Source organism: Bos indicus, chromosome 11, assembly GCF_029378745.1.
Source record: "Bos indicus isolate NIAB-ARS_2022 breed Sahiwal x Tharparkar chromosome 11, NIAB-ARS_B.indTharparkar_mat_pri_1.0, whole genome shotgun sequence".
In the NCBI taxonomy this organism is placed as follows: domain Eukaryota; kingdom Metazoa; phylum Chordata; class Mammalia; order Artiodactyla; family Bovidae; genus Bos; species Bos indicus.
This window is the reverse complement of record NC_091770.1, coordinates 22,667,032-22,691,584: the sequence shown is the minus strand read 5'-3', so window position 1 is coordinate 22,691,584 and position 24,553 is coordinate 22,667,032. Positions and strand designations below refer to the sequence as shown.

Below are 24,553 nucleotides of genomic sequence, written 5' to 3'. Positions count from 1 at the left end.
AGTTTCCTACAGCCCTTTAATCCCATAGGCACTTTTGGTCACTGTCATTTTGCCACCTGGGCTAATTTAGTTGGAATTATTGCCCCTGTATTTTTAGGTCACTTGAGTCCTCTATAGAACTGATGTGTATTTTAGAATGACCATGAAAATTCTGACATTGACACAGAGAAGGAACATTTTATGGCTGGTAACACTGATTTCACAGCCTGTCAGGCAAGACCTGGGCAAGACACACGCACAGACCTGGGCCTGCTTATCTCCCTTTCCTGCCATGGGCAGCCTGCAGATTCTAGAATGAGATCTGTACACAGCTATGAAGAGCAGCGCTTGAAGAACCAGATGCCCAGCTGCTAATGCATCAGAAGACCTGGTGTTGCTGAAAATTAGGAGGAAATGTGCTGTCATCAAAACATGCTCTTAAAAACTATACTTATCGTGTGGAAACATTGCCTTACAACAGATCTTTTTTCCCTTCAAGTGCAAATACCACTGAGCTTTGATTGCAGGCAAGCTGGAAGATTTCTCTGTGGTTCTAAGATCCATAGATTTGTTGTTGTTCAGTTGCTAAGTTATGTCTGACTCTTTGCAACCCTATGGACTGTAGCATGCTAGGCTTCCCTGTCCACTATTTCTCAGTGTTTGCTCAGATTCATGTCCATTGAGTTGATGATGCCATCCAACCATCTCATCCTCTATTGCACTCTTCTCCTTTTGTCTTCAGTCTTTCCCAGCATCAGGGTCTTTTCCAATAAGTCAGCTCTTCACATCAGGTGACCAAAGAATTGGTGCTTCAGCATCAGTCCTTCCAGTGAATATTCAGGGTTGATTTCATTTAGAATTGACTGGTTTGATTTTGCAGTCCAAGTGACCCTCATGAGCCATAGGACACAATTGCATTAAATATGTAAACTGTAAACTGTGCCCCAGAATTTAAGATCGTTACCAGGTCATGCATTTGTAGGATTTTTAGAGTCTAAACTTCATAGCATCACTCTTAAGGTGATTTTGGCAATGAAACAGTTTTTGGAAGGTTGACTGTGTTAACCACAGTTTAAAAGAAAATCTGCCTTAGCAACAAGGAGAAAATTATTTAATGCGTCAAAACTCTGTGCTTTTCCTCATTGGCTGTCAGCGTGCATGCATGTGTGTTCAACAAGCCAAGGATATAATTGAACGTTTTCTTCCAGTAAGTCAGCTGTGTACATTGCTCATTGCTCAGTAAATGGGACTACATGTAGAAAATCCACAAGTGGAGAGATTGGGCTGTAAACATTACCAAGGATTGCTTTATCACAGATGGATTCTTAGAGCCATGATTCACCGTAGATGTTGTGATAGTCAAATATAAACAAGTCATTGGTAAATGTAATAAACAATTGGGTCACTCGAGTGCTTTGGGTCTGGATCTAATGATGTGATTTTTTCCCCCACCCCCCCTTTCTTATTCTCCCCAGTAGGTTGGGACAGTTGGAACTCTGCCATTGCCCAGCATGCTGCAGTTCAGTCTGTCACCCACCTTGTCGATGGGATTTCACGTGATAGCCATGGTGGCTCTCTTGTTTTCCCATGTGGACCATATAAGTGCTGAGACGGAAATGGAAGGAGAAGGCAACGAGACTGGCGAGTGTACTGGCTCCTATTACTGTAAGAAGGGGGTGATTTTACCCATTTGGGAGCCCCAGGACCCTTCCTTTGGAGACAAAATTGCTAGAGCGACTGTGTATTTTGTGGCCATGGTCTACATGTTTCTTGGAGTCTCAATCATTGCTGACCGGTTCATGTCCTCTATAGAAGTCATCACGTCTCAAGAGAAAGAAATCACCATAAAGAAACCCAATGGAGAGACCACCAAGACAACTGTGAGGATCTGGAATGAGACAGTGTCCAACCTGACCTTGATGGCCCTGGGGTCTTCAGCTCCAGAGATTCTCCTTTCAGTAATCGAGGTGTGTGGCCATAACTTCACTGCAGGAGACCTTGGTCCTAGCACCATCGTGGGGAGTGCTGCATTCAACATGTTCATCATCATTGCCCTTTGTGTGTATGTCGTCCCGGATGGGGAGACAAGGAAGATCAAGCATCTGCGTGTGTTCTTTGTGACAGCAGCATGGAGCATCTTTGCCTATACCTGGCTTTACATCATTTTGTCTGTCAGCTCCCCTGGGGTCGTGGAGGTCTGGGAAGGTTTGCTTACTTTCTTCTTCTTCCCCATCTGCGTTGTGTTTGCTTGGGTGGCAGACAGGAGGCTTCTGTTTTACAAGTATGTCTACAAGAGGTATCGGGCTGGCAAGCAGAGGGGAATGATTATTGAACACGAAGGAGACAGGCCATCTTCCAAGACAGAAATTGAAATGGATGGGAAAGTGGTCAATTCCCATGTTGACAGTTTCTTAGATGGAGCCCTGGTTCTGGAGGTTGATGAGAGGGACCAAGATGATGAAGAAGCCAGGCGAGAAATGGCTAGGATTCTGAAGGAACTCAAGCAGAAGCATCCAGAGAAGGAAATAGAGCAATTAATAGAATTAGCCAATTACCAAGTCTTAAGTCAGCAGCAAAAAAGTCGAGCGTTTTACCGTATTCAAGCTACCCGCCTGATGACCGGAGCGGGCAACATTTTAAAGAGGCATGCAGCAGACCAAGCCAGGAAAGCTGTCAGCATGCATGAGGTCAACACGGAAGTGGCTGAAAATGACCCTGTCAGTAAGATCTTCTTTGAACAAGGGACATATCAGTGTCTGGAGAACTGTGGCACAGTAGCCCTGACCATTATCCGCAGAGGTGGTGATTTGACCAACACTGTGTTTGTTGACTTCAGAACAGAGGATGGCACAGCCAATGCTGGATCTGATTACGAATTTACCGAAGGAACTGTGGTCTTTAAGCCTGGTGAGACCCAGAAGGAAATCAGAGTTGGCATCATTGATGATGACATCTTTGAGGAGGATGAGAATTTCCTTGTGCATCTCAGCAACGTCAAAGTATCTTTGGAAGCCTCGGAAGACGGCATCCTGGAAGCCAGTCATGTCTCTACCCTTGCTTGCCTGGGATCCCCCTCCACTGCCACCGTGACTATTTTTGATGATGACCATGCTGGCATCTTTACTTTTGAGGAACCGGTGACTCATGTGAGTGAGAGCATTGGCATCATGGAGGTGAAAGTTCTGAGAACATCTGGAGCACGTGGAAATGTTATCGTTCCCTATAAGACCATTGAGGGGACCGCCAGAGGTGGAGGGGAGGACTTTGAGGACACATGCGGAGAGCTCGAGTTCCAGAATGATGAAATTGTGTAAGTTCTTTTTTTTTATACCTATGTGTGTGGTTGAGTGTGTCTGTGGTTGTGTGAACATGTGTGTGTTTTTAAAAAACTAAATGGTGAAGAAAGAATGGATTGGTAACTATACAGAACCACTTTCAAAATACCAAAATATCCTAGCTTCTAGCTTATGTGCCACTGATCAATATACTATATCTGTCAAGATCCTAATGTGTTTTCCTTTTTACTTTTATGCATTTACAGTTTTTAAGTACGTTTATGGATCATGATGAAATGAGTCTTCTGACAAAATTTATGCACTTAATGATCGGTTGAAAAACTTGTATTCTGTCTTGATCATATAACAGACACACAGAAAGGGAATATCGCAAAAGTCAATTTGGGAAAGCCCAAAAATAATTTCCTGGCTACCAGGGTTCGCTGAAATGATTTTTGCTGCTTTTCTCTGACACTGTTTTTGTGATGGTCTAATGTTTCTGCTGAAATGCTAATGCTTAATTATAACTTAATGACCAATCCTGCCTTTTCAGTTTGATGCCAATGGAGAAAAGTCATAAAGTTCTTTTTTAGTTCTAGTCTGATTTTACCTAACATGGTTAAACAAACCCTTTTACCCTGCTGGCATAGGGATGGTGAGAGAAATAAAATTCTAAGTGTCTGAAATGACAAGGAGCAGGTCAGAGAAAAGAAGTGGGAAACAATTAAGTTTTCCTATTGACACTTTACAGTGACATTTGCCAACACTGTAACACAGAATATCTGATTGTGTGATGATTCCTTCATTGGCAGAGGATGTTTAGAGAGCTTTTCCTCCTTCCTTGCCTAAGGCCAGGGGCACTGCAATCACCAAAAGCAAACCAGAAAATATGACCCAGTCAGTAATATCCAAACTGCAAGGATGGAAGAAAAGGAACTGTTTGTAATATCTGCAGTGAAACATTCATTTTAAGTCATTCATTTGAAAATATTCAAATGAATGATTATGTTGACGGGATCATTGACAACTTAGGAATTTCAGGATAAACAATATAAAATATAGTTTGTTATCAAAATGGTTAACTCTTGTTAATAGCATGTGACATGGCAGGTGCGTTCTCTTCAAGGTGAAATTTCTTCTACTATAAGTGTAGAGAAAATAAATACAAGGATGGGGGAGGGGGGTACAGAGGAAACAGATTTTCCTAAAAGAGCCTTCCAATGTCTTTCACGTCTTTGACACTGTATTTATAGAGATGGGCAATCCATGTGCTGTCACAGTGAAATCTAAGAGAGACTGTAATAACCTTCCTTGGATGTGTGTGTGGGGAGAACTTTTGCTCAATATCTGTTTTACATTGGTTCTTATGCTGTTAACATCCCACTTAGTGAGACATGTTTTTTTGGGACAGATACTTTACTGAAAGATGGTAATAGGAAATGAATATCCTGCACACCCAAGGACGGATTTTCCCAAAGGCCTCTGTTGATTATGGTCCTGCCCACATTAGTACATAAACTTTATTTCTTTGCTGGGAATTCTTGCTCATTACATTTCATAATCATTTCAATTATTGAACCCTCTTGTATTAGATAAACTTTTACATGGATTACAAGTGCTATTGCATATTATTAAAGGAATACTGAGTGTTATTCAATGAATTCACAAGGGTAGCTCTTGAACATGACCAAATTGGGATTTTGTTTTGTTTACTCATTTTACCTAGGATGTTTTCTCAGAAAATGCAGTATTGCTTTCTCTCGAGAATAATGGCTCTGTACTTGTTTGAAAGGCAGCTTTCCCTGTCTAATCTGGTGTCCAGGACTTCTACCAAAGCATAAATAAATTTCTTTTGGGCAGAGTGTAGTAGAAGAAGGAAAAAAAGAGACTGGTTTGATGGTAAAATTTAGTCTGTCAAGCTCTATTTCAAACATTCACCCTATGCCATTATATTGGTTTAATTCTTGCTATGGAAGGAATATTGCCAAATTTCAGCTTTAGAAATTTAGATATCTTGTGAAAACTGGTAAGAATCAGTGGAATTATCAGCATTTCTGTGTATGTGTTCTTGCTGCTGCTAAGTCACTTCAGTCGTGTCCAACTCTGTGTGACCCCATAGACGGCAGCCCACCAGGCTCCCCCGTCCCTGGGATTCTTCAGGCAAGAACACTGGAGTGGGTTGCCATTTCCTCCTCCAATGCATGAAAATGAAAAGTGAAAGGGAAATCGCTCAGTCGTGTCCGATTCTTCGAGACCCCATGGACTGCAGCTACCAGGCTCCTCCGTCCATGGGATTTTTCAGGCAAGAGTACTGGAGTGGGGTGCCATCACCTTCTCTAGTATGTGTTCTTAGGAATATTCTAGATGAATAGCCATTCCTGCTGCTGCTAAGTCACTTCAGTCATGTCCGACTGTGCGACCCCATAGACGGCAGCCCACCAGGCTCCCCCATCCCTGGGATTCTCCAGGCAATAACACTGGAGTGGGTTGTTGTCATTTCCTTCTCCAATGCATGAAAGTGAAAAGTGAAAGTGAAGTCGCTCAGTCGCGTCCGACCCTCAGCGACCCCATGGACTGCAGCCTTCCAGGCTCCTTCATCCATGGGATTCTCCAGGCAAGAGTACTGGAGTGGGGTGCCATTGCCTTCTCATAGTGCTGTAAAATTCTTCCTATCTTTTATGTGGTAAGTTGAAATATGAACTTTTAGTAATGACAAAACATGTTATTTATAAGTTTAATGAAAGTACATCCTTGCATTTTTTTCTTCTTTTTAAAATTTTAAGGAATTTTCATCTTAGTGTTATAGAGTTTTACTACCGACAAGGTTTGAAGATAATTAATAGGTCTATTGCTTGAATAAATTTGTTGCGGTGACTGGTACTTAGCCTTAATCTAGGCACCAAAGATTCAAACAAAATGCATCTGGGAAAACATAATATTATCAAAGATCCCTTATTCTATTGTTTTTTTTTTTTAATGGATTGTTTTTCCACTGGTAGTTGTTTCCAACGTCAGGTCCATACAGTCAGATCCAAGTTAAAAGGAGTTTGTCATCATGTAGTCTAGGTGAAGTATGTAGACACAACTTAGTTTTTATCTTTTAAAATGAATTTATATTTCATCCAATTACAAAGGTAATCTTGAGAGATGACGTTCTCAAAAACCTAAAATACATGGATAGGACTATGGATACCCCTCAGCTTTAAAATTACTGCAGATGGTGACTGCAGCCATGAAATTAAAAGACACTTGCTTCTTGGAAGAAAAGTTATGACCAATATAGTAAAGTCACTCAGTCGTGTTCGACTCTTTGAGACCCCATGGACTGTAGCCTATCACGCTCCTCCGTCCATGGATTTTTCCAGGCAAGAATACTGGAGTGGGTTGCCACAACCTAGACAGCATATTAAAAAGCAAAGACTTTACTTTGTCAACACCGGTCTGTCCAGTGATGGAATTTCAGTTGAGCTATTTCACATCCTAAAAGATGATGCTGTGAAAGTGATGCACTCAATATGCCAGCAAATTTGGAAAACTCAACAGTGGCCGCAGAACTGGAAAAGGTCAGTTTTCATTACAATCCCAAAAAAAGGCAGTGACAAAGAATGCTCAAACTACCACACAATTGTACTCATCTCACACACTAGCAAACTAATGCTCAAAATTCTCCAAGCCAATCTTCAACAGTATGTGAACAACTTCCAGATGTTTAAGCTGGATTTAGAAAAGCTAGAGTAACCAGAGATCAAATTGCCAACATCCGTTGGATCATCGAAAAAGCAAGAGAGTTCCAGAAAAACATATACTTCTGCTTTATTGACTATGCCAAAGCCTTTGACTGTGTGGATCACAACCAGCTGTGGAAAATTCTGAAAGAGATGGGAATACCAGACCACCTGATCTGCCTCCTGAGAAATCTGAATTCAGGCCAAGAAGCAACAGTTAGAACTGAACATGGGACAGCAGACTGGTTTCAAATAGGAAAAGGAGTACGTCAAAGCTGTATATTGTCACCGTGCTTATTTAACTTATATGCAGAGTACATCATGAGAAATGCTGGGCTGGATGAAGTACAAGCTGGAATCAAGATTGTCAAAAATATCAATAACCTCACATATGCAGATGATACTACCCTTATGGCAGAAAGTGAAGAAGAACTAAAGAGCCTCTTGATGAAAGTGAAAGAGGAGAGTGAAAAAGTTGGCTTAGAGCTCAACATTCAGAAAACTAACATCATGGCATCTGGTCCCATCATTTCATGGCAAATAGATGGGGAAAAGTGGAAACAGTGGCTGACTTTATTTTTTGGGGCTCCAAAATCACTGTAGATGGTGACTGCAGCCATGAAATTCAAAGATGCTTGTTCCTTGGAAGAAAAGTTATGAATGACCTAGACAGCATATTAAAAAGCAGAGACATTACTTTGCCAACAAAGTCCCATCTAGTAAAAGCTATGGTTTTTCCAGTAGTCATGTATGGATGTGAGAGTTGGACTATAAAGAAAGCTGAGTGCCAAAGAATTGATACTTTTGAACTGTGGTATTGGAGAAGACTCTTGAGAGTCCCTTGGACTGCAAGGAGATCCAACCAGTCCATCCTAAAGGAGATCAGTCCTGCATATTCATTGGAAGGACTGATGCTACAGCTGAAACTCCAATACTTGGACCACCTGATGCGAAGAACTGACTCATTTGAAAAGACCCTGATTCTGGGAAAGAGTGAAGGTGGGAGGAAAAGGGGAGGACAGAGGATGAGATGGCTGGATGGCATCACTGACTCAATGGACATGAGTTTGAGTGGACTCAGTAGTTGGTGATGGACAGGGAGGCCTGGCGTGCTGCAGTCCAGGGGGTCAGAGACCACTGAACAACTGAACTGAACAGTTTTATTAGATAGTTTTTCAAATCTTTTTTTTTTGGTTTGTTTAATGATATGCATAAACCAGAATTTATGATGCTTTCCACAGTAGCTTAAAACAATTCCTTGAAAAGCCTGGATTTACAGTATATCTAATTAAGAAGTCATTAACCAAGGTAGAAGTAGAGTTCAATCTGATCAGGGAGGGAGATCAAAATGCAGTCAGATTTTTATTTTCAAGAATAAGATAGATGCCTAATCTTTGACCTCAGTTTTAGTGTAGAAAAAGTCATTTAAATTTATAAAATAAGCGTGTCTGTCCTCATTCATATTTTTATATAAATGAGTTGAATTATTTCAACTTGACCCTTTTAAAGATCAAAATCCATATTTTAGGAAAATAGCATTAAGTGGTAAGTGCTGCTTGTGGTCTCAAATAAAATTTATTCTCAGCAAAACATTTGAAAATTACAATGCAAACACTCATTAGACAGATATAATTAACAATTAGCACATGCTTTTGTATAAACACAATCAATGACAAATACTAAACCCATGCTAGCTAATCTTGAATTTCAACAGGGAATTCTGTCTAATGTTAACAGCTAATAAAAAATAAATGAAGAATATGCTAATTTGATTTGTGGTTAGGAAGGTGACATCCAAAAATTTGAAGTGCTACTAATGTTTGTTCTTTAATGATGCTTGTTTCTTGGTAATAATTATAGAAAATGTTGTTCGGTGTTTCAAGGTCTAACATTAGCTTGACTGTTCTGGAAAATGTTAAGGTTAATTAACTAGTGCAGATACAAATCAAATTTAATTACTTAGTTATAGCTCAACAATAATATCATTTTTGGAAGATTACTCAAAACATCATGAGCATTTACTGCTATATATTTAAAATGCAAAGTTGGAAAATGAAGTATGTAGGTCGCTTAGCAAATCATTTTACTGGGAGTTTCTAGCCATAATTTGTTAAGCAATGGATCTGTCCAAAATTAATTTAGCTTTAAAGACTATTAATGTTTACAAGTTTGATTGCAACTTCATTAGCAATATAATATTTATTGTATTGCTAATACAATAGCAATAGCTATTAGCAAATAGCAAATACAATATGTAAGACATCTCAACAAATATAGCTCTTGGATGCAAAATATTTACATCACTTTCTTTTTTGAAAAATATCTAGAAAAGAAATTCCATATAAGCTTTATGGAATCGTTATTATATTCCAGGGAAAATAAGTACTTTGTTTTTGCTATTTATATTACCAGTATTCTTTTCTTGCTCTATAGAATACCAAGGAATAAAGACTTAGCTATATGATAAAACAATTCAGAGAGTAGAAAGAGAAGGCAGTCAGCTATAAAAAATGAAAAAAATATTAGGAAAATTTGAAATGATCAGAAAAAGAACAATAATTGTATTTGGGGGGAAATCAGAAATGGTGAACAATACTAGAGAAAATAGTGTTAGACAAAAAAGCCTATTAGCTCATACTACCTTGAATCCAACATATTCTAGATTTACTTTGTGGCAAAAGTATTTATCTGTGACATTTAGCCAATTAAAATGATGGAGGCATGATACCTTACATTGATAAAAAATTTTCCCAAGTAATATAAAAAATTTAGATGGAATAATTGTAGGGTTTTAATGGACTTCCACTTTGGATTATCTTTTCAGACTGGAATATTTATCTCTTTTACAAGCAAACCACATGTAATATCATTTGAAAATCTAAATTGTAATTACAAGAAATATTTTTATAAATGCATATGTTTTCATGAATGCATAACTACTATAAAAAATAAGACAGGTTTAGAGCCAAAAAAAAAAAATTACAAGTTCTAATTCACCGCTTCTGGGAACCTAAATTGATTATGTGCAGAAGGGTTGTTTACCATGTCAACTAGATTGCTGCCTTTGCTACTGTAATCTCATTTTCCCACTGCAGATTAGAGTTTGGGGTTATAATAGAATTATGTAAAGAAATTTTATCTTAGCAAATGAGATGTCATAGTTTAGACACACTGAAGTGTTTATAGGACTGCCTTCTGAGTCATCATTCAAGGCCATCACATAGGGGGCTGATTGATTTTCTGGTTCAGGGTTAGAGAAGAATTTATCAATCAGTCTGTACATACTAAGTTACTAATTTGCACTCAGTTCTGGACTAATTATTTTGAAGGAAATAGAAGAAGTATCTCCGAATACTCTAAAACGGGGGATAATGAGATAACATATTTTAATCAGTATAAATGTCATTCCAAAGATAAGCTATAAGTTGTAGGAGAAGCCTTAATTTGGGGTAAAATATTTGCATTTGCAGAAGGCATAATTGGAGAGAAAAGTGATGTTCATTTTAGGATGGAATCGTAACTTGGTAAACCTGAGTATGGACATTTTCAATATATTGGATGGTTCTTAATGAAAGACTCAGTGAACATTAATTTTCTTTAATGGAATTTTATTTTTTTAAATTACGGTTGATTTACAGTGTTGTTAGTTTCAGGTGTGCAGCAAAGCGAGTCACATTTTTGTTTATATTCTTTTCCATTATTGTTTATCATAGGATGTTGAATATAGTTCCATATCCTATAGAGTAGGACCTATGCATTCTGTATATTACCATTTTGCATCCGCTAACCACAAACTCCCCCTCCGTCTCTCTCCCTGCCCCACTTTGGCAACCACAGGTCTGTTCTGTGTCTGCGAATCTGTTTCTCTTTTGTAGATAAGCTCATTTGTGTCATATTTTATATTCCACATATAAGTGATATCATTTGGCATTTGTCTTTCTCTGTGGGACTTCTCTTAAGCATGATAATCTTTAGGTCCATCCATGCTAAATAATGCCCCAAATGGCCTTAGTTCATTTAATGGGATTTTAAATCATTATGAAGGCATTTAAATTAATCTGAGTGTACATCCCTTTAAGCCAGTCACAAACTGACCAGTGTTGCATGATTCTACTTATATGAGATATCTGAAATAGTATATATCACTCATAGATGCAAGAGCAGGATGGTGGTTGTTGGAGGAAATGGAAGGGAAAATGTACAGTTGTTAATCAACAGGTATAAAGTTTCAGTTAATGCAAAATGAGTTAGTTCTAGAAGTCTGCCATACAACATCATACCTGTAGTTAACAATATTGTGCCATGTACTTAAAAATCTTTAGAGTTGGATCTTATCAAGTGCTTTTTACTACAATAGCATAAAAATTTTTAATTGTTGAAAAAAGAAAAGTGTATGATCTACTTAAAAATCAGCTTATGTGCTTGCCCCTCTGTATCTCAATGCCTCTTATTGTTTATAAGGAAACTTTACAAGATTTCTAAAAAAATATTGCCAGTATTGTCTTTTGCACTTAGTGGGATTCGTCCTTGGTCTCTAGAAACAGTTTTAATTTCCTTTAGTGCTGTAGCCACTGGAATAGTCCTTAGCCCATTTTTCCTTCCTTCTGACTCCATTTTCTCAGAGTTAACCAGTGTGCAACTGTCATCTCGGTAGAACCCAAGTAGATTTCACATCATATTGTGAAGTAGGGAGAGATTTTCTTTGCTTTTCTTTCCTGAGGACCCTGGTAACCCATGAAAAGAGATTTAAGCATGCTGAATTCTTTGGAATGGAGCCACCTTCAGGGTATAACACCTATGATAGGATTTTATTTGTTGTTCCACTGCTCTTTGTTAGCCAAGGTATAGAAAATTGCCTGTGGATTTCAGTATCTTGAGAACCATAGAGGTTTTCCTGTAAAGGATCTCCACCATGTTCTGTCATGGTTACTGAAATCCACTCACTGGAGGTTCATTCTTTGGGATGGGAAAGCTGTTAGGTCCCTGTGTGTGTGTGTGCTAAGTCGCTTCAGTCATGTCCAACTTTCTGTGACCATATGGACTGTAGCTCACCAGGCTCCTCTGTCCATGGAATTCTCTAGGCAAGAATACTGGAGTGGGTTGCCATGCCCTCCTCCAGGGGATCTTCCCGACCCAGGGATTGAACCCAAGTCTCTTATGTCTCCTGCATTGGCAGGTGCCTTCTTTACTACTAGCACTGCCTGTTAGGCTGCTATCATGTTCTAAATGCCATGCAACTCTTAAGGGTTATCCTTAGAACAGCAGATGTGGCTCTGTGCCCAGTGGTGGGAAAGGAAGAAAGGACATCCAAATGTAAAGTGGGTCTGTGGCACTAGAGGTGATCTTTATAATTGCCTTGGGTGAGCCAGCTGAGGGGAACCTTGTGGAAGGTGTTGATGGAGCAGACCAGCAGCAAGTGGGGTTCTGCTGTGGCTACCCACACTGCCTTGCAGCTTCTGTCCTGGGAGTGGGGAAGTCCAGAAGGTCCTGGAGGGGAAAACAAGCGGTCAACAATATGGCCAGAATTAAAGGAAATCTCCTCCTTTGCTTCCTTTCCTGGCTCAACAGACTGCCTACGTAATACCAGATCTGCTTGCCAAAGGTTGAGCCAGCCAGAGCTCTTTCTTTTCACAGGCCTATACAGCTGTCTCTCTGTAGAGCTAGGCGAAATCAACAATGCCTTTTATTTCCTGCCTTTCTCCCCAGGACTTGTGTTCTCCATGACATTTTCTTTCCCTCTTACAATGTCTCCACAGGGTTACATAGGGGAATAGTCATTGTGTGCTTTGTGATCATTGAAGACACAGAAGCAAGGGGCAAGAACAGCCAAAGCAGAAATCGGAGAGATTTCATTATGCCCAGGAATTCAGCTATTAATGACGCAACCTGGAATATTTTATTTCTAGATACAATTTTTAAAGCTTAGGTATGAGAGATCCTGAGTACTTGGGACCCTTGAAGCCCTTGAAACAAAGTACTTGGTGACCCTTGAAACAAAGCCCTCTGTACTTTTCCATGTTAGACTTCCCGAGATAAAAGATGGACATAGGAGGAGCTCTCGACTTGGGTTCTGTGCCCAGGTTGGAGCTCTCCCTACTGGCTTTGTACCTTTCAGCGAAGATACTTAAGCTCTGAGTCAGTTTCTTTCCCTGTGAAATGAAGATGACAATGGTAAATGTTTTGATGGTGTGGTGATGGTGGTAGTAATGCCAGTGATACTGAGGTGATAGTGATGGTGTTGGAGGCGGTAGTTTTGGACAGGGTGGTGGTGGTGCTGATAATGCTGATGGTGGTGGTGATGATAATAATAATGATGGTGGTATTGGAGGTTGTGATTTTGAATATGGTCATGGTATAAGTAGTGGTAATGGTGGTGGTAGTGGTGTAGGTGGTGATGGTGGTCATAGTGATGGTGTGGGAGGTGGTAGTTTTGACTGTGATGGAGAGAGGGAGGTGACGGTGGTGGAGAGATGGTTTTAAGATGTATAGCGAGCTGGGTTTCATGCTATTTTCCTTACAATATTCATTTGATTAAATCCTCACAACAATTATATTGCTGTGCTTAGTTGCCCAGTTGTGTCCGACACTTTGCGACCCTATGGACGGTAGCCCCTCAGGCTCCTCTGTCCGTGGGGATTCTCCAGGCAAGAATACTGGAGTGGGTCGCCATGCCCTCCTCCAGGGGATCTTCCCAACCCAGGGATCGAACCCACGTCTCCCGTATTGCAGGCAGATTCTTTACCGTCTGAGCCACCATAAAGCTATTGGTTGAGTGCTATTGTACTCACTTTATAGTTGGAGAAATTGAGGCTTGGAGAGTAACTGCTTTTCTTTGGGTCAAACAGCTAATGAGAGGGGACCTGGAATTTAGCAGTAGGGCTGCCTGACTGTAGAGGTTAGTCTCCTCCGGGCTGGTCTTTCCCGTCACGTGGCTGTCATAGGCGAGGCAGGGACAAACACGAAGGCCACAGTGCTGTGATCCTGACTGCGTGTGGTTGTGCAGCCTGAAAATGGGAAACTAGAAGAAAAGATGTATCCTCTCTGGATTCTTGAACATGCATTCACCATGATGCCCCCCACACTCCATCAGTCTAGAAGAGCCATGATTAACTGAGTTTGAGAAGCAGGAAAAACTCTAAATGCTATAATCCTTCCATCTCTGCGACATGCCCAATTACCGTCTATTCTCTCTCACAGTATTTATTTCCTCTTGTTCCTGAATAGTAAAGGAACTCTATTAGTAGCTTTCTGTCATTGCCCGCACTGGCTCTGTGTCTTAACTTCCTTATATGGCTGAACAGTGAATGTAGCTTTTCTTAAAATAGTAGGTTCTTGGTCTGTCTGTCTTTTTTGTGTATTACAAGACAGTGTAAATTAATGATGACAGAGGGTACCAGAGGATGCTTGTTACTTTGTGTCAGCACTACTACCAAGTTTGAAAAGTTGCATTCTTTGCCCCTGGAGGTCATTAACAGTAGGAATTTTTGCTAGGAGGTTTTCCTAGAAGAAGGGACCCACATGACAGTTCAACTGATACAAACCTACCCACAGCAAATGGAATTAAAAGTTCAATTCAAAGTCCCTTTTGCTTTTGAGCTACATTCTCTAGGACGCAAGAACAACAACAAAACACTTTGAACTAAAATCAGGTAACTGTCCAAAGACAACTTGCATATACTTTATATCAGCTCAGCATTCAGGTGTTTCTGTACGACATTTGCTTTCAAGCATAGTTTTATTTTTTAGACTTTTGCGTTTGGAATAAATTCATTGTCAATATGTTTATAAATATAATTAATTTTGACATTTAACAGTAGCCCCCAACTGTTCATTTTCAACAGAGAACTTTTATCTTTCACACACATTTATTACTTACCGAGATAAAGGTGGGAAAGCAAAATTAAGTCCTGTTAACATGTAGTTTAATTTTGTGGTGAAGTTGCTAAGTCCTGGCCAACTCTTAGTGACCTCATGGACGGTAGCCTGCCAGGCACCTCTCTCTTTGGGATTTCCTAAGCAAGTATACTAGAGTAGGTTGCCATTTCCTCTCCAGGGGATCTTCCTGACCAAGGGATCCAATCTGGGTCTTCTGCATTGCAGGAGGATTCTTTACCAACTGAGCCACCAGGGAAGCCTAGTTTAATTTTTAGGGCATACTGAACTGAACTGAAAACAAAGGGGGGAAAAAAGTAATTCCCAAAGGACAGTTCTCATTCTAGCATACTAGACATTACAATCTTAACTTGACACCACGCTTCAAGTGAGCTATTTAGTTTAATTTTTAGGAAGAGAGAAAAAGGAAGAGAATAGAAAGGAAACGGAGGGAGAGGATAAGCGAGAAAGAGAAGTTAAGGCGGGGAGAGTAAGAAAAGAACGGGAGTAGACAGAGAAAGAAAAAAGAGGGGAGGAGAAAGGCAGGCAGAGAGACAAGAGATGGAAGCTGAGAATATACAGCCCTGATTAGAATTTGGCTATTACTAAAATGAAGTGAAGCCTGGAATTCATTCAGAGTCTTGCTCAAGCACACAAAAGATAGTCTTTGAGTGAGAAAGTAGACCTGGGATTCACTTAAACTGCTGCTTTATTAAAAACAGCCACTTTGTCCTCGGAATGAAATGGACATACGATTGCCTGAGTGTGTTTGAGGAGCCAGAGGAAGGAGGTGGGATCCAATAGTGATGGTGTCTGCTTTCAACAACTGTTTTATGAATATCTGTCCTGTGTCAAGTCCCTTATAAGATGCTGGGACAAGAGTGGTGACTAAGACGTGGCCCCTGGAATGCAGAGTCTCTTGCTGGCCTTGAGGAGGTAGCTGTGCACATATGCAGTCCTGCACTGATGTGGCTGGGGCACCATACAGCTTCTGTGTGCCTTCCTAGTTGCTGTTCCGTCAGTGCCTCCCGATGGGGATTTTGGCACTGGTGTGAGGCTGAGGGGGAGTGATGCTCAGCTCTCAGCGAGGCTGCTAGCTGTAGCAGCTGCACTGTGTGCCTGCTCTTCTCCAGAAGAAAGCCACTCTGCTCCCTCTGTCTCCCTGTCTAGCTCCCCCACATGGCTTCCATCACCATTTGACTGCCCTCTCTAATAAAGACCAGAAGTGTAAAGATTGGGAAGAATTCAGGTCTGACTCATTATTCATAGCCTTGGTGAACTCAGGGATGTGAAGTAGAGAAAGGTGGTGTGTGTGTGTGTGTGTATGCGTGCATGCTCAGTCTCGTCCAACTCTTTGTGACCCCCTGGACTATAGCCTGCTAGGCTCCTCTGCCTGGAATTTTCCAGGCAAGAATACTGGAGTGGGTTGCCATTTCCTTCTCCAGGGGATCTTCCTGACCCAGGGATGGAACTTGTGTCTCTTGCTGCCCCTGCATTGGCATGTGGATTCTTTACCACTATGCCTGGCATAGTCATTTACAAAAAAGAAGCACATTAAAGATAACAAATAATATAAAAACCAAATAAGTGAAAGTGAAAATTACTTGGGTGTGTCTGACTCTTTGTGGCCCCATAGACTATACAGTCCATGGAATTCTCCAGGTCAGAGTACTGGAGTGGGTAGCCTTTCCCTTCTCCAGGGAATCTTCCCAACCCAGGGATTAAACCTAGGTCTTCCGCACTGCAGGTGGATTCTTTACCAGCTGAGCTACAAGGGAAGCCCAAGAATATTGGAGTGACTAGCCTATCCCTTCTCCAGGGGATATTCCCAACCCAGGGATCAAACCGGGGTCTCCGGCATTGCAGGTGGATTCTTGACCAACTGAGCTATCAAGAAAGCCCCCAAACCAAATAAGTGAAGCTTAAATCCTTTCTTCTGGAATTTTAATAAATTGTAAAGTTACAAAATATATACATCCACTGGCTTGATCTGCTAAAATCATCATATCAATTTGTTACAATGTTTTATTTAAATTGACATTCCTGTCAATGTGTATTAGGGTAGCCTGTGTCATTTATTGTCCAAATCAGAGCACTTTTTCTAGTAAAAGAGAACACCATTAATAATTATACAGGTGTAATAATTAGGAAGTGTGGGATGATAATCCTAAATTTAAGCACATTCTGTGTGTGTTGTTTCAGAAAAGAAGAGATTCTGTTTCTACTAAAGACACTTGTAATAAGAGAGCAATGGTCATCAGAAACAAAAGACTTTGAAGTTTCTGTTTGCTTCAATTACCCACATTCTATCCATTTTTTTCAATGAAGCTATTAAAAAAATCATCTTAATACAACTTGGCTGGTAAACACATCTGATGGAATGAGGACATTATGAGGAATTAATTAGATTAGAGGCAATGGAAGAGGGAATCCATTATACTCAAACCACAACTCCAGTGGTTTGTTAGTCAAACTACATTGGCAGGTTTCCCTTTTATTTTTTATTTTTGCATGGATTAAACAATTGATTTTTCTTCTCCATCTTCAGGGAAATTGTAGAGGCAGATCTGTGGTATTGTAAGTATAACGTTGTCAGCAGCACTTGCAAAGTTACCAATTATGTCTTTATTTAAGGAAAAAGAATCTCAGAAGTCCCTTCCAGGTTTACAGTGTAGTTCTTCAGCAGCATTTCATCCTCCTGGGACCCGGTGGCCTTGTCTTACCTTTCTGTTCTTAGACTTGATTGTGGAAGCCTAGAGAAACGCTTGGTGAGCTTCTAAGCTGCCATGTTTCCCTGGGCTATCCCTGCTGTTCGTGCGTTCCAGGGTCACTCCTCAGGGCCTTGTCCCTACATGTTTTTCCATTCCTTCCTGCCACAACCATCTGAGCCAGATAGTCCATGCTCTTTGGTATCCACATGACACAAACCCATCTGTCTTTCTTCCCCAGTGTTACCATCTGCAAAGGGCTTTCTCATATTGATTCCTACTGTCTTATTATAAATATACATCACTTTCTTCTTTTTTTAAACCTATAATCTTTTCAGAATGGCTATGTAGGAGTAGGAAGAGCAATAATTGACCTCTAGGCATAAGCCAATTAATTCCAATCAAGTTAGCTCTCTGTTTCCTATATTACATATTTGGATTCATCATAAAGTATGAAAATGAGGCTTATTTATTGATTTACAAAAAAAGGGAAAAATACTGCAAAATTATATAAACAGTGAATAAACTTCTAAGAGACTAAAACCAGTCCTCATTTAAGTGTACAAGTGGATGGAACAGAAAAATATTTGAAGAATTCAATATTTAAGTTAAGTAATGGGTAATTACAGCTCAAAGCAAGAACAGTGGAGAATTTAACACGAGGAAAAATCAATCAGGAAAATATAGAATCAGATATATTAAACTTGGAAATATCCTTTCATAAAAAATAAATCTGAGAGTTTTAATTGACCACACTCTGTACTCAGGAGAAGATACAGGTAACAAAATGCAGTGGCCCTAGTGTGCACACGTGAGTCACACCAACGCATGGGAACACATCTGGTTGCTCCATCTCATGTACAACCCTATTTATAGATGCAGACGTGTACAGATATTTAATTCCCCACAGTCTACCTGTCTCTGTGACTAGAACCTCAATAGTTCCCAGAATTTTGGTCTTCATAAAGGATATTTTTTTCCAACAAAATTAACGCCTAAAATAAAAGAGAGCAAAGAATGCAACTTCAGTCATTAGTAGCTCTGTAATCACTGTGATTTGTGTTTCATTTTATAAAATACTTGAAGGGCATACACAGTATTTTCACATTAGGGAAATCAAGGTTTTAGTTCTCTGTTTCTAAATTGTTCTTGCAATTAGAGTACCATTTAAACATTGAGTTTTTTTCTCTTGCATACTACTTAAACATTTCTTTTTTCAATTGGTATAAAATATGAGCCAAGAAGGGCATTTTCTGAGCAGCTGTTAGTTAGTGTATCTATAACTCAGGCAGTACTTAGTGAAACATGTCACCAGGTGCCTACGAGAGGTCGGCTTATTCATGAGACCATGTGCAGCTGCTTGGATTTGCATCTGTTACACTTTTACCTATTTATCCAGGAATTAATAAATATCTTCCTTATAAACAAAATAGGACTAAAACTCCTTGACACACATTAACCTTTGTATACCTTGAATTCCTACTTAAAGGATGTTTATTTAGATTTATCATGCTGTGCATTTTATGTAATAAAGCCTCCAAAAGCTGTAAGACATGAGTGTTTTCATGTTACATGAAACTCACATGGTATTTAGAGAATAGGAACAAATATAAGGTGTAAAGTAAATTGATGCTAATAACACCTGAATTCTTCTAGAATTTTTTTTAATAAGAACGGGGATCTGATTGTAAAAATTCTTAAAATAGATAATTTTAAAGATCAAAAATGATAGCCAAAAAATTAGACTCTTAATTTTTCAGAGTGTACTTAAATGGAGTCAGTAACCACAAAAATGTCCATCAGTAGTTTTCATCTATAGCAAAATTGTGTTTATGTCTTCCTAGTTGATAATGCCATGATAATATGAAATAAAAACATATTTTTATTATTGTGACTGACTGACATCTTTGTAAGGTCTTCCCTCATAGCTCAGTTGGTAAAGAATCTGCTTGTAGTGCAGGAGACCTGGGTTCGATCCCTGGGTGGGGAAGATCCCATGGAGAAGGAAATGGCAACCCACTCCAGTATTCTTGCCTGGAAAATCCCATGGACAGAAGAGTCTGGTGGATTTCGGTCCATGGGGTCGCAGAGTCAGGCACGACTGAGCAACTAACATGAACATCTTTGTAATTTTAATAACTTTGGTTTTGAGGACATTATATTTGCCAATGCATTTAGCAGAAATTTTTGAAATCAGTAAGATTAATTGTGCTGTCTTCAATCTATGCAGGTGGAAGTGCCTAAGAAACATATTTTTAGCAAGGAAACAGCCTGAATATCCTTTCTCTTAAAGTTGTGCTCCCTTCCTGTGGTCAAGAAATGGCATCAATTAAGAGTGTTTGCCCCAGCAGAGGTCCCTATATTATATAGTTGGTTTCCATTTAGCCATCTATTCCATACATGGCAGTGTATTTAAGTCACTCCCAATCTCCCAATTCATCCTACCCTCCTTCCCTCCTTCCCCTAAATGGGGAGGAGATCCAAAAAGGTGGGAATATATGTATACATATGGCTAATTCACTTTGCCATATAGTAAAAGCTAGCACAACCTTGTGGAGTAGCTATACTCCAATAAAAATAAAAATAAATGTTGGTCAGATAGTTAAAAAGAAAAAAAAAAAAGGAGTGCATTCCCTTCCATGTTAAATTTATGGCCCTGAGTGGTATAAGTAGATAATTTTTCTCAGACTTTAGTCCAGTGCCTGATATACTGTAAATGGATCTAACTAGATGATCACAAAATGAATGTAAATAAATGTACTACCCCTCCCTGTTAAACAGCCTTTGCGTTGGCAGGAGAAGTAACACATTCATGAAAACTAGTTATATATAGGGTAAGTTAAGTACACTTCATATATTATCAGAATCACAAGCCATCTCACCCACAGGATTATTCAGCTTCGGAGACAAGAGTCACAGTTGCAGGAGATTGCTTCCTCCATGATGTTAATGTATTCTGACACATCCCTAAGCCACCTGTATAGCATGAGTAGTAGAGCGTGGTCCTGATGCACACGAGTCTGGAGTCAGATGATTCGGTTCAGATGCTCGCTTAGATGTTTATTTGAAAGGTCATGTTAGTCTGGTTGTTTAGTGTCTCTGCCCCAGTTTTCTCACCTATTAAGCAGGATAAATAGCTCAACATCAATGCTTTTTATGAGAAGTAAATTACATTACATATGTAAAAGGATGAGAACCATGTCTATCACACGGTTAAAACTCAATCCATGTTGACTCTTATTAAAATACTGACTTTAAAACAGTGTACATGTCTGTTAAAAAATCATGTACCCAACATAAATATTGTGAAAAGATAAGGAGAAAATTGTAAATGATCTCACAAACCAGAGATGATTAACCTTTTACCTTTTTGTATATATAATCTTTGTTTTGCTCTCTTTGCTTTGTAGGTATGTGTTTAAAATAGTCCTTTTATAAATAGAATTCTTTAAAATCTTAATAGTTGAACAGTATTAAGTTGGTTAGTGTTAGTTGCTCAGTCGTGTCCAATTCTGTGACCCCATGGACAGTAAGTGGCCTGCCAGGCTCCTCTGTCCATGGAGTTCTCCAGGCAGGACTACTGAAGTGGGTTGCCATTCCCTTCTCCAGGGGATCTTTGTGACCCAGAGATAGAACCTAGGTCTCCTGCACTGCAGGCAGATTTTTACCGTCTGAACCCCTTAGTGAGGCCCCTGTTATTTGACTTTAACTCGATATTTTGTTTTCTTTTTACAAATGTTTACATATAAACAATGAATACCACAGTGAACATTTTGGAAAAAAAATCTTGATGGACACTTAATTCTTTAAGTTAAATCATTAAATTGGAAGAAAGAGACCAAAATATAGAGTCATGTTAAGGCTTTTAGTAACTTTTACCAAGTTATTTTAAGAGAGTCTGTACTAATTTATATTCCTAATATCTATGCAAAATTTTCTGATGAGTTTGATAATTTATTAGAAAATCTTATCTGTGCTTATACATACAAATGCTTTCTTTAAAAATTTTTGCTAATGTTAATTGTCTACTATGTGTATAATATCATGCCAGCTATTTTCATACATGAAATTTGTTGCCTTTGAAGTGTTCCTGGATTCCAATATACCATTATTCTTCAAAGTCCTCCTTGTTTTTCTCTTTTGAAATTATCTTCAGAGCAATAGATAACATCTTTAAAAAATTTCATATAGCATTATCTTTCTGAATATTCACATTATTTAGAAGTCTTCGTGCCAGATAACTTTAGTCTGTTCCAACATCAAATCCAATCCAAAAAAATAATTATGTTTCAAAATAATTTATTAAGCTTGCAGCTGTACTGCAATATTACAATATGGGGTCAAAAAAATCTCAGTTTGGATCTCATTTGCTGCCTTTATGGGTATAGCTAATTTACTTCTATGTTCTTAAGACTCAGTTTCTTTTTCTAAAATTGGTGAAAATACTTCTTAATCATAGTGCTATGATGAGTATCATGAAATATGTAAAAATGGTTTGCTAATACAGTGGTACTGAAATATTGTTATCTAATACTAAAGGTAATTTTCAATGATTTGAAAGAGTAAGGAAATGTATAAAAATGCCATGCTAAAATTATGATGATGATTATATTTATATTGTAGGAAAATTTCACAATTCTTTTTTTTTTTCATCACTGTACAAATAGACATCTGCTAAGTTTTATTCTTTCCTGTAATGCTCATCAATGTTCAGTTATTGATAGGGTATATAAGCCGCTTTTATTAGTCACCATGCAGAAAGCTTTTAGTGCAAACCAAGTAAGATTACTTTCAGTGTTATTTCCCTGGTATGCTATGTGGATTTCAACCTTATTTGGCCAGTAACAAGTCAAATTGAGAGACTTTCCTGGAATTTCTGAAAATCAGGAATTTCTCATTGCATCATTTCAGTGCCCTCAGAGGGGTACTATGATAATCTCACAAATCATATTTATTGCCTAAAGCTTTAGTGACGAGAGGAGGCATGTGAAACCACATAATGTTTTGAAAAGTTGAATCATAAAGTTTGTATTTCATGGGTTTCCTCTAGTATTTGCTTCTGAAGGTTGGCTCTTTTCTTTTTCTTTTCTTTTTGTCAAAAAGTGCTCCTTTTGATTCATCTCACTCTTAGTCCATGATTGCTCTGATTCACTGGGGTATTTTTACATAGCTCACATCACCCTATGTTTGGTGGTGAAGGGATGGGAATAGGGACTTAACAGCTAATTAATAAATTAATGGCTTTATTGTTTGGTTGTTAGGCAAAGTAGGAACAAGAGGTCCATATGCATATGACCACAATTACAGAAAACTAACCAAACTGATCACATGGACCGTGGTCTTGTCCAGCTCAGTGAAACTATGAGCCATGTCCTGTAGGGCCATCTGGGACGGACGGGTCATGGAGGAGAGTTCTGACAAACTGTGGTCCACTGGAGAAGGAATGGCAAACCACTTCAGTATTCTTGCCTTGAGAACCCCATGAACAGTATGAAAAGGCAATAAAGTATGACACCGAAAGATGAACTTCCCAGATTGGTAGGTGCCCAATATCCTACTGGAGATCAGTGGAAAAACAACTCGAGAAAGAATGAAGAGACAGCCAAAGCAAAAACAACACCCAGTTGTGGATGTGATGGGTGATGGAAGTAAAGTCTGATGCTGTAAAGAGCAATATTGCATAGGAACCTGGAGTGTTAGGTCCATGAATCAAGGTGGCAAGAGTGAACATTGACATTGTAGGACTCAGTGAACTAAAATGGACTGGAATGGGTGAATTTAATTCAGATGACCATTAGATCAACTACTCTGGGCAGGAATCCCTTAGTAGAAATGGAGTAGCCATCATAGTCAACAAAAGAGTCCAAAATGCAGTACTTGGGTGCAATATCAAAAACAACAGAATGATCTCTGTTTGTTTGCAAGGCAGCCCATTCAATATCACAGTAATCCAAGTCTATGCCCTGACCAATAATGCTGAAGAAGCTGAATGGTTCTGTGAAGACCTACAAGACCTTTTAGAACTAACACCCAAAAAAGATGTCGTTTTCATTATAGGAGACTGGAGTGCAAAAGTAGGAAGTCAAGAGCTACCTGGAGTAACAGGCAAATTTGGCCTTGGAGTACAAAATGAGGCAGGGCAAGGCTAGCAGAGTTTTGCCAAGAGCACACACTGGTCATAGCAAACACCCTCTTCCAACAACACAAGAGAAGGCTCTACACATGGACATCACCAGATGGTCAACACCGAAATCAGATTGATTATATTCTTTGTAGCCAAAAATGGAGAAGCTCTATACAGTCAGCAAAAACAAGACTAGGAGCTGAGTATGGCTCAGATCATGAACTCCTTATTGCCAAATTCAGACTTAAATTGAAGAAAGTAGGGAAAACCACTAGACTATTCAGGTATGACCTAAATCAAATCCCTTATGATTATACAGTAGAAGTGACAAATAGATTCAAGGGATCAGATCTGATAGACAGAGTGCCTAAAGAACTATGGATGGAGGTTTGTGACATTGTGCAGGAGGCAGGGATCAAGACCATCCCCAAGAAAAAGAATTGCAAAAATGCAAAATGGTTGTCTGATGAGGCCTTACAAATAACTGAGAAAATAAGAGAAGCGAAAAGCAAAGAAGAAAAGGAAAGATATATCCATTTGAATGCAGAGTTCCAAAGAATAGCAAGGAGAGATAAGAAAGCCTTCCTCAGGGATCAATGCAAAAAAATAGAGGGAAACAACAGAATGGGAAAGACTAGGGATTTCTTCAAGAAATTAGAGATACAAACGGAGCATTTCATGCAAAGATGGTCTCAGTAAGGGACAGAAATGGTATGGATCTAACAGAAGCAGAAGATAATAAGAGGTGGCAGGAATACACAGAAGAACTATACAAAAAAGATCTTCATGACCCAGATAACCTCAGTGATGTGATCACTCACCTAGAGCCAGACATCCTGGAATGTGAAGTCAAGGGGGCCTTAGGAAGCA

At 39.2% G+C, this 24,553-nt stretch overlaps 1 protein-coding gene across 7 annotated transcripts in view; it reads left to right on the top strand.

The window, feature by feature from the left end:
• The window catches only part of SLC8A1 (solute carrier family 8 member A1), a 449,736-nt gene that overhangs the window by 90,678 nt on the left and 334,505 nt on the right, over positions 1-24,553 (top strand). For 4 of the 7 annotated variants that reach the window (XM_070798543.1, XM_070798544.1, XM_070798549.1 and 1 more), the window contains one exon: positions 1,458-3,289. In XM_070798543.1, coding sequence (XP_070654644.1) covers positions 1,458-3,289 — 1,832 coding nt within the window. Of the gene's footprint in view, positions 1-1,454; positions 3,290-24,553 lie in introns of all 7 variants that reach the window. The other 3 variants (XM_070798546.1, XM_070798547.1, XM_070798545.1) reach the window with 1 other exon arrangement.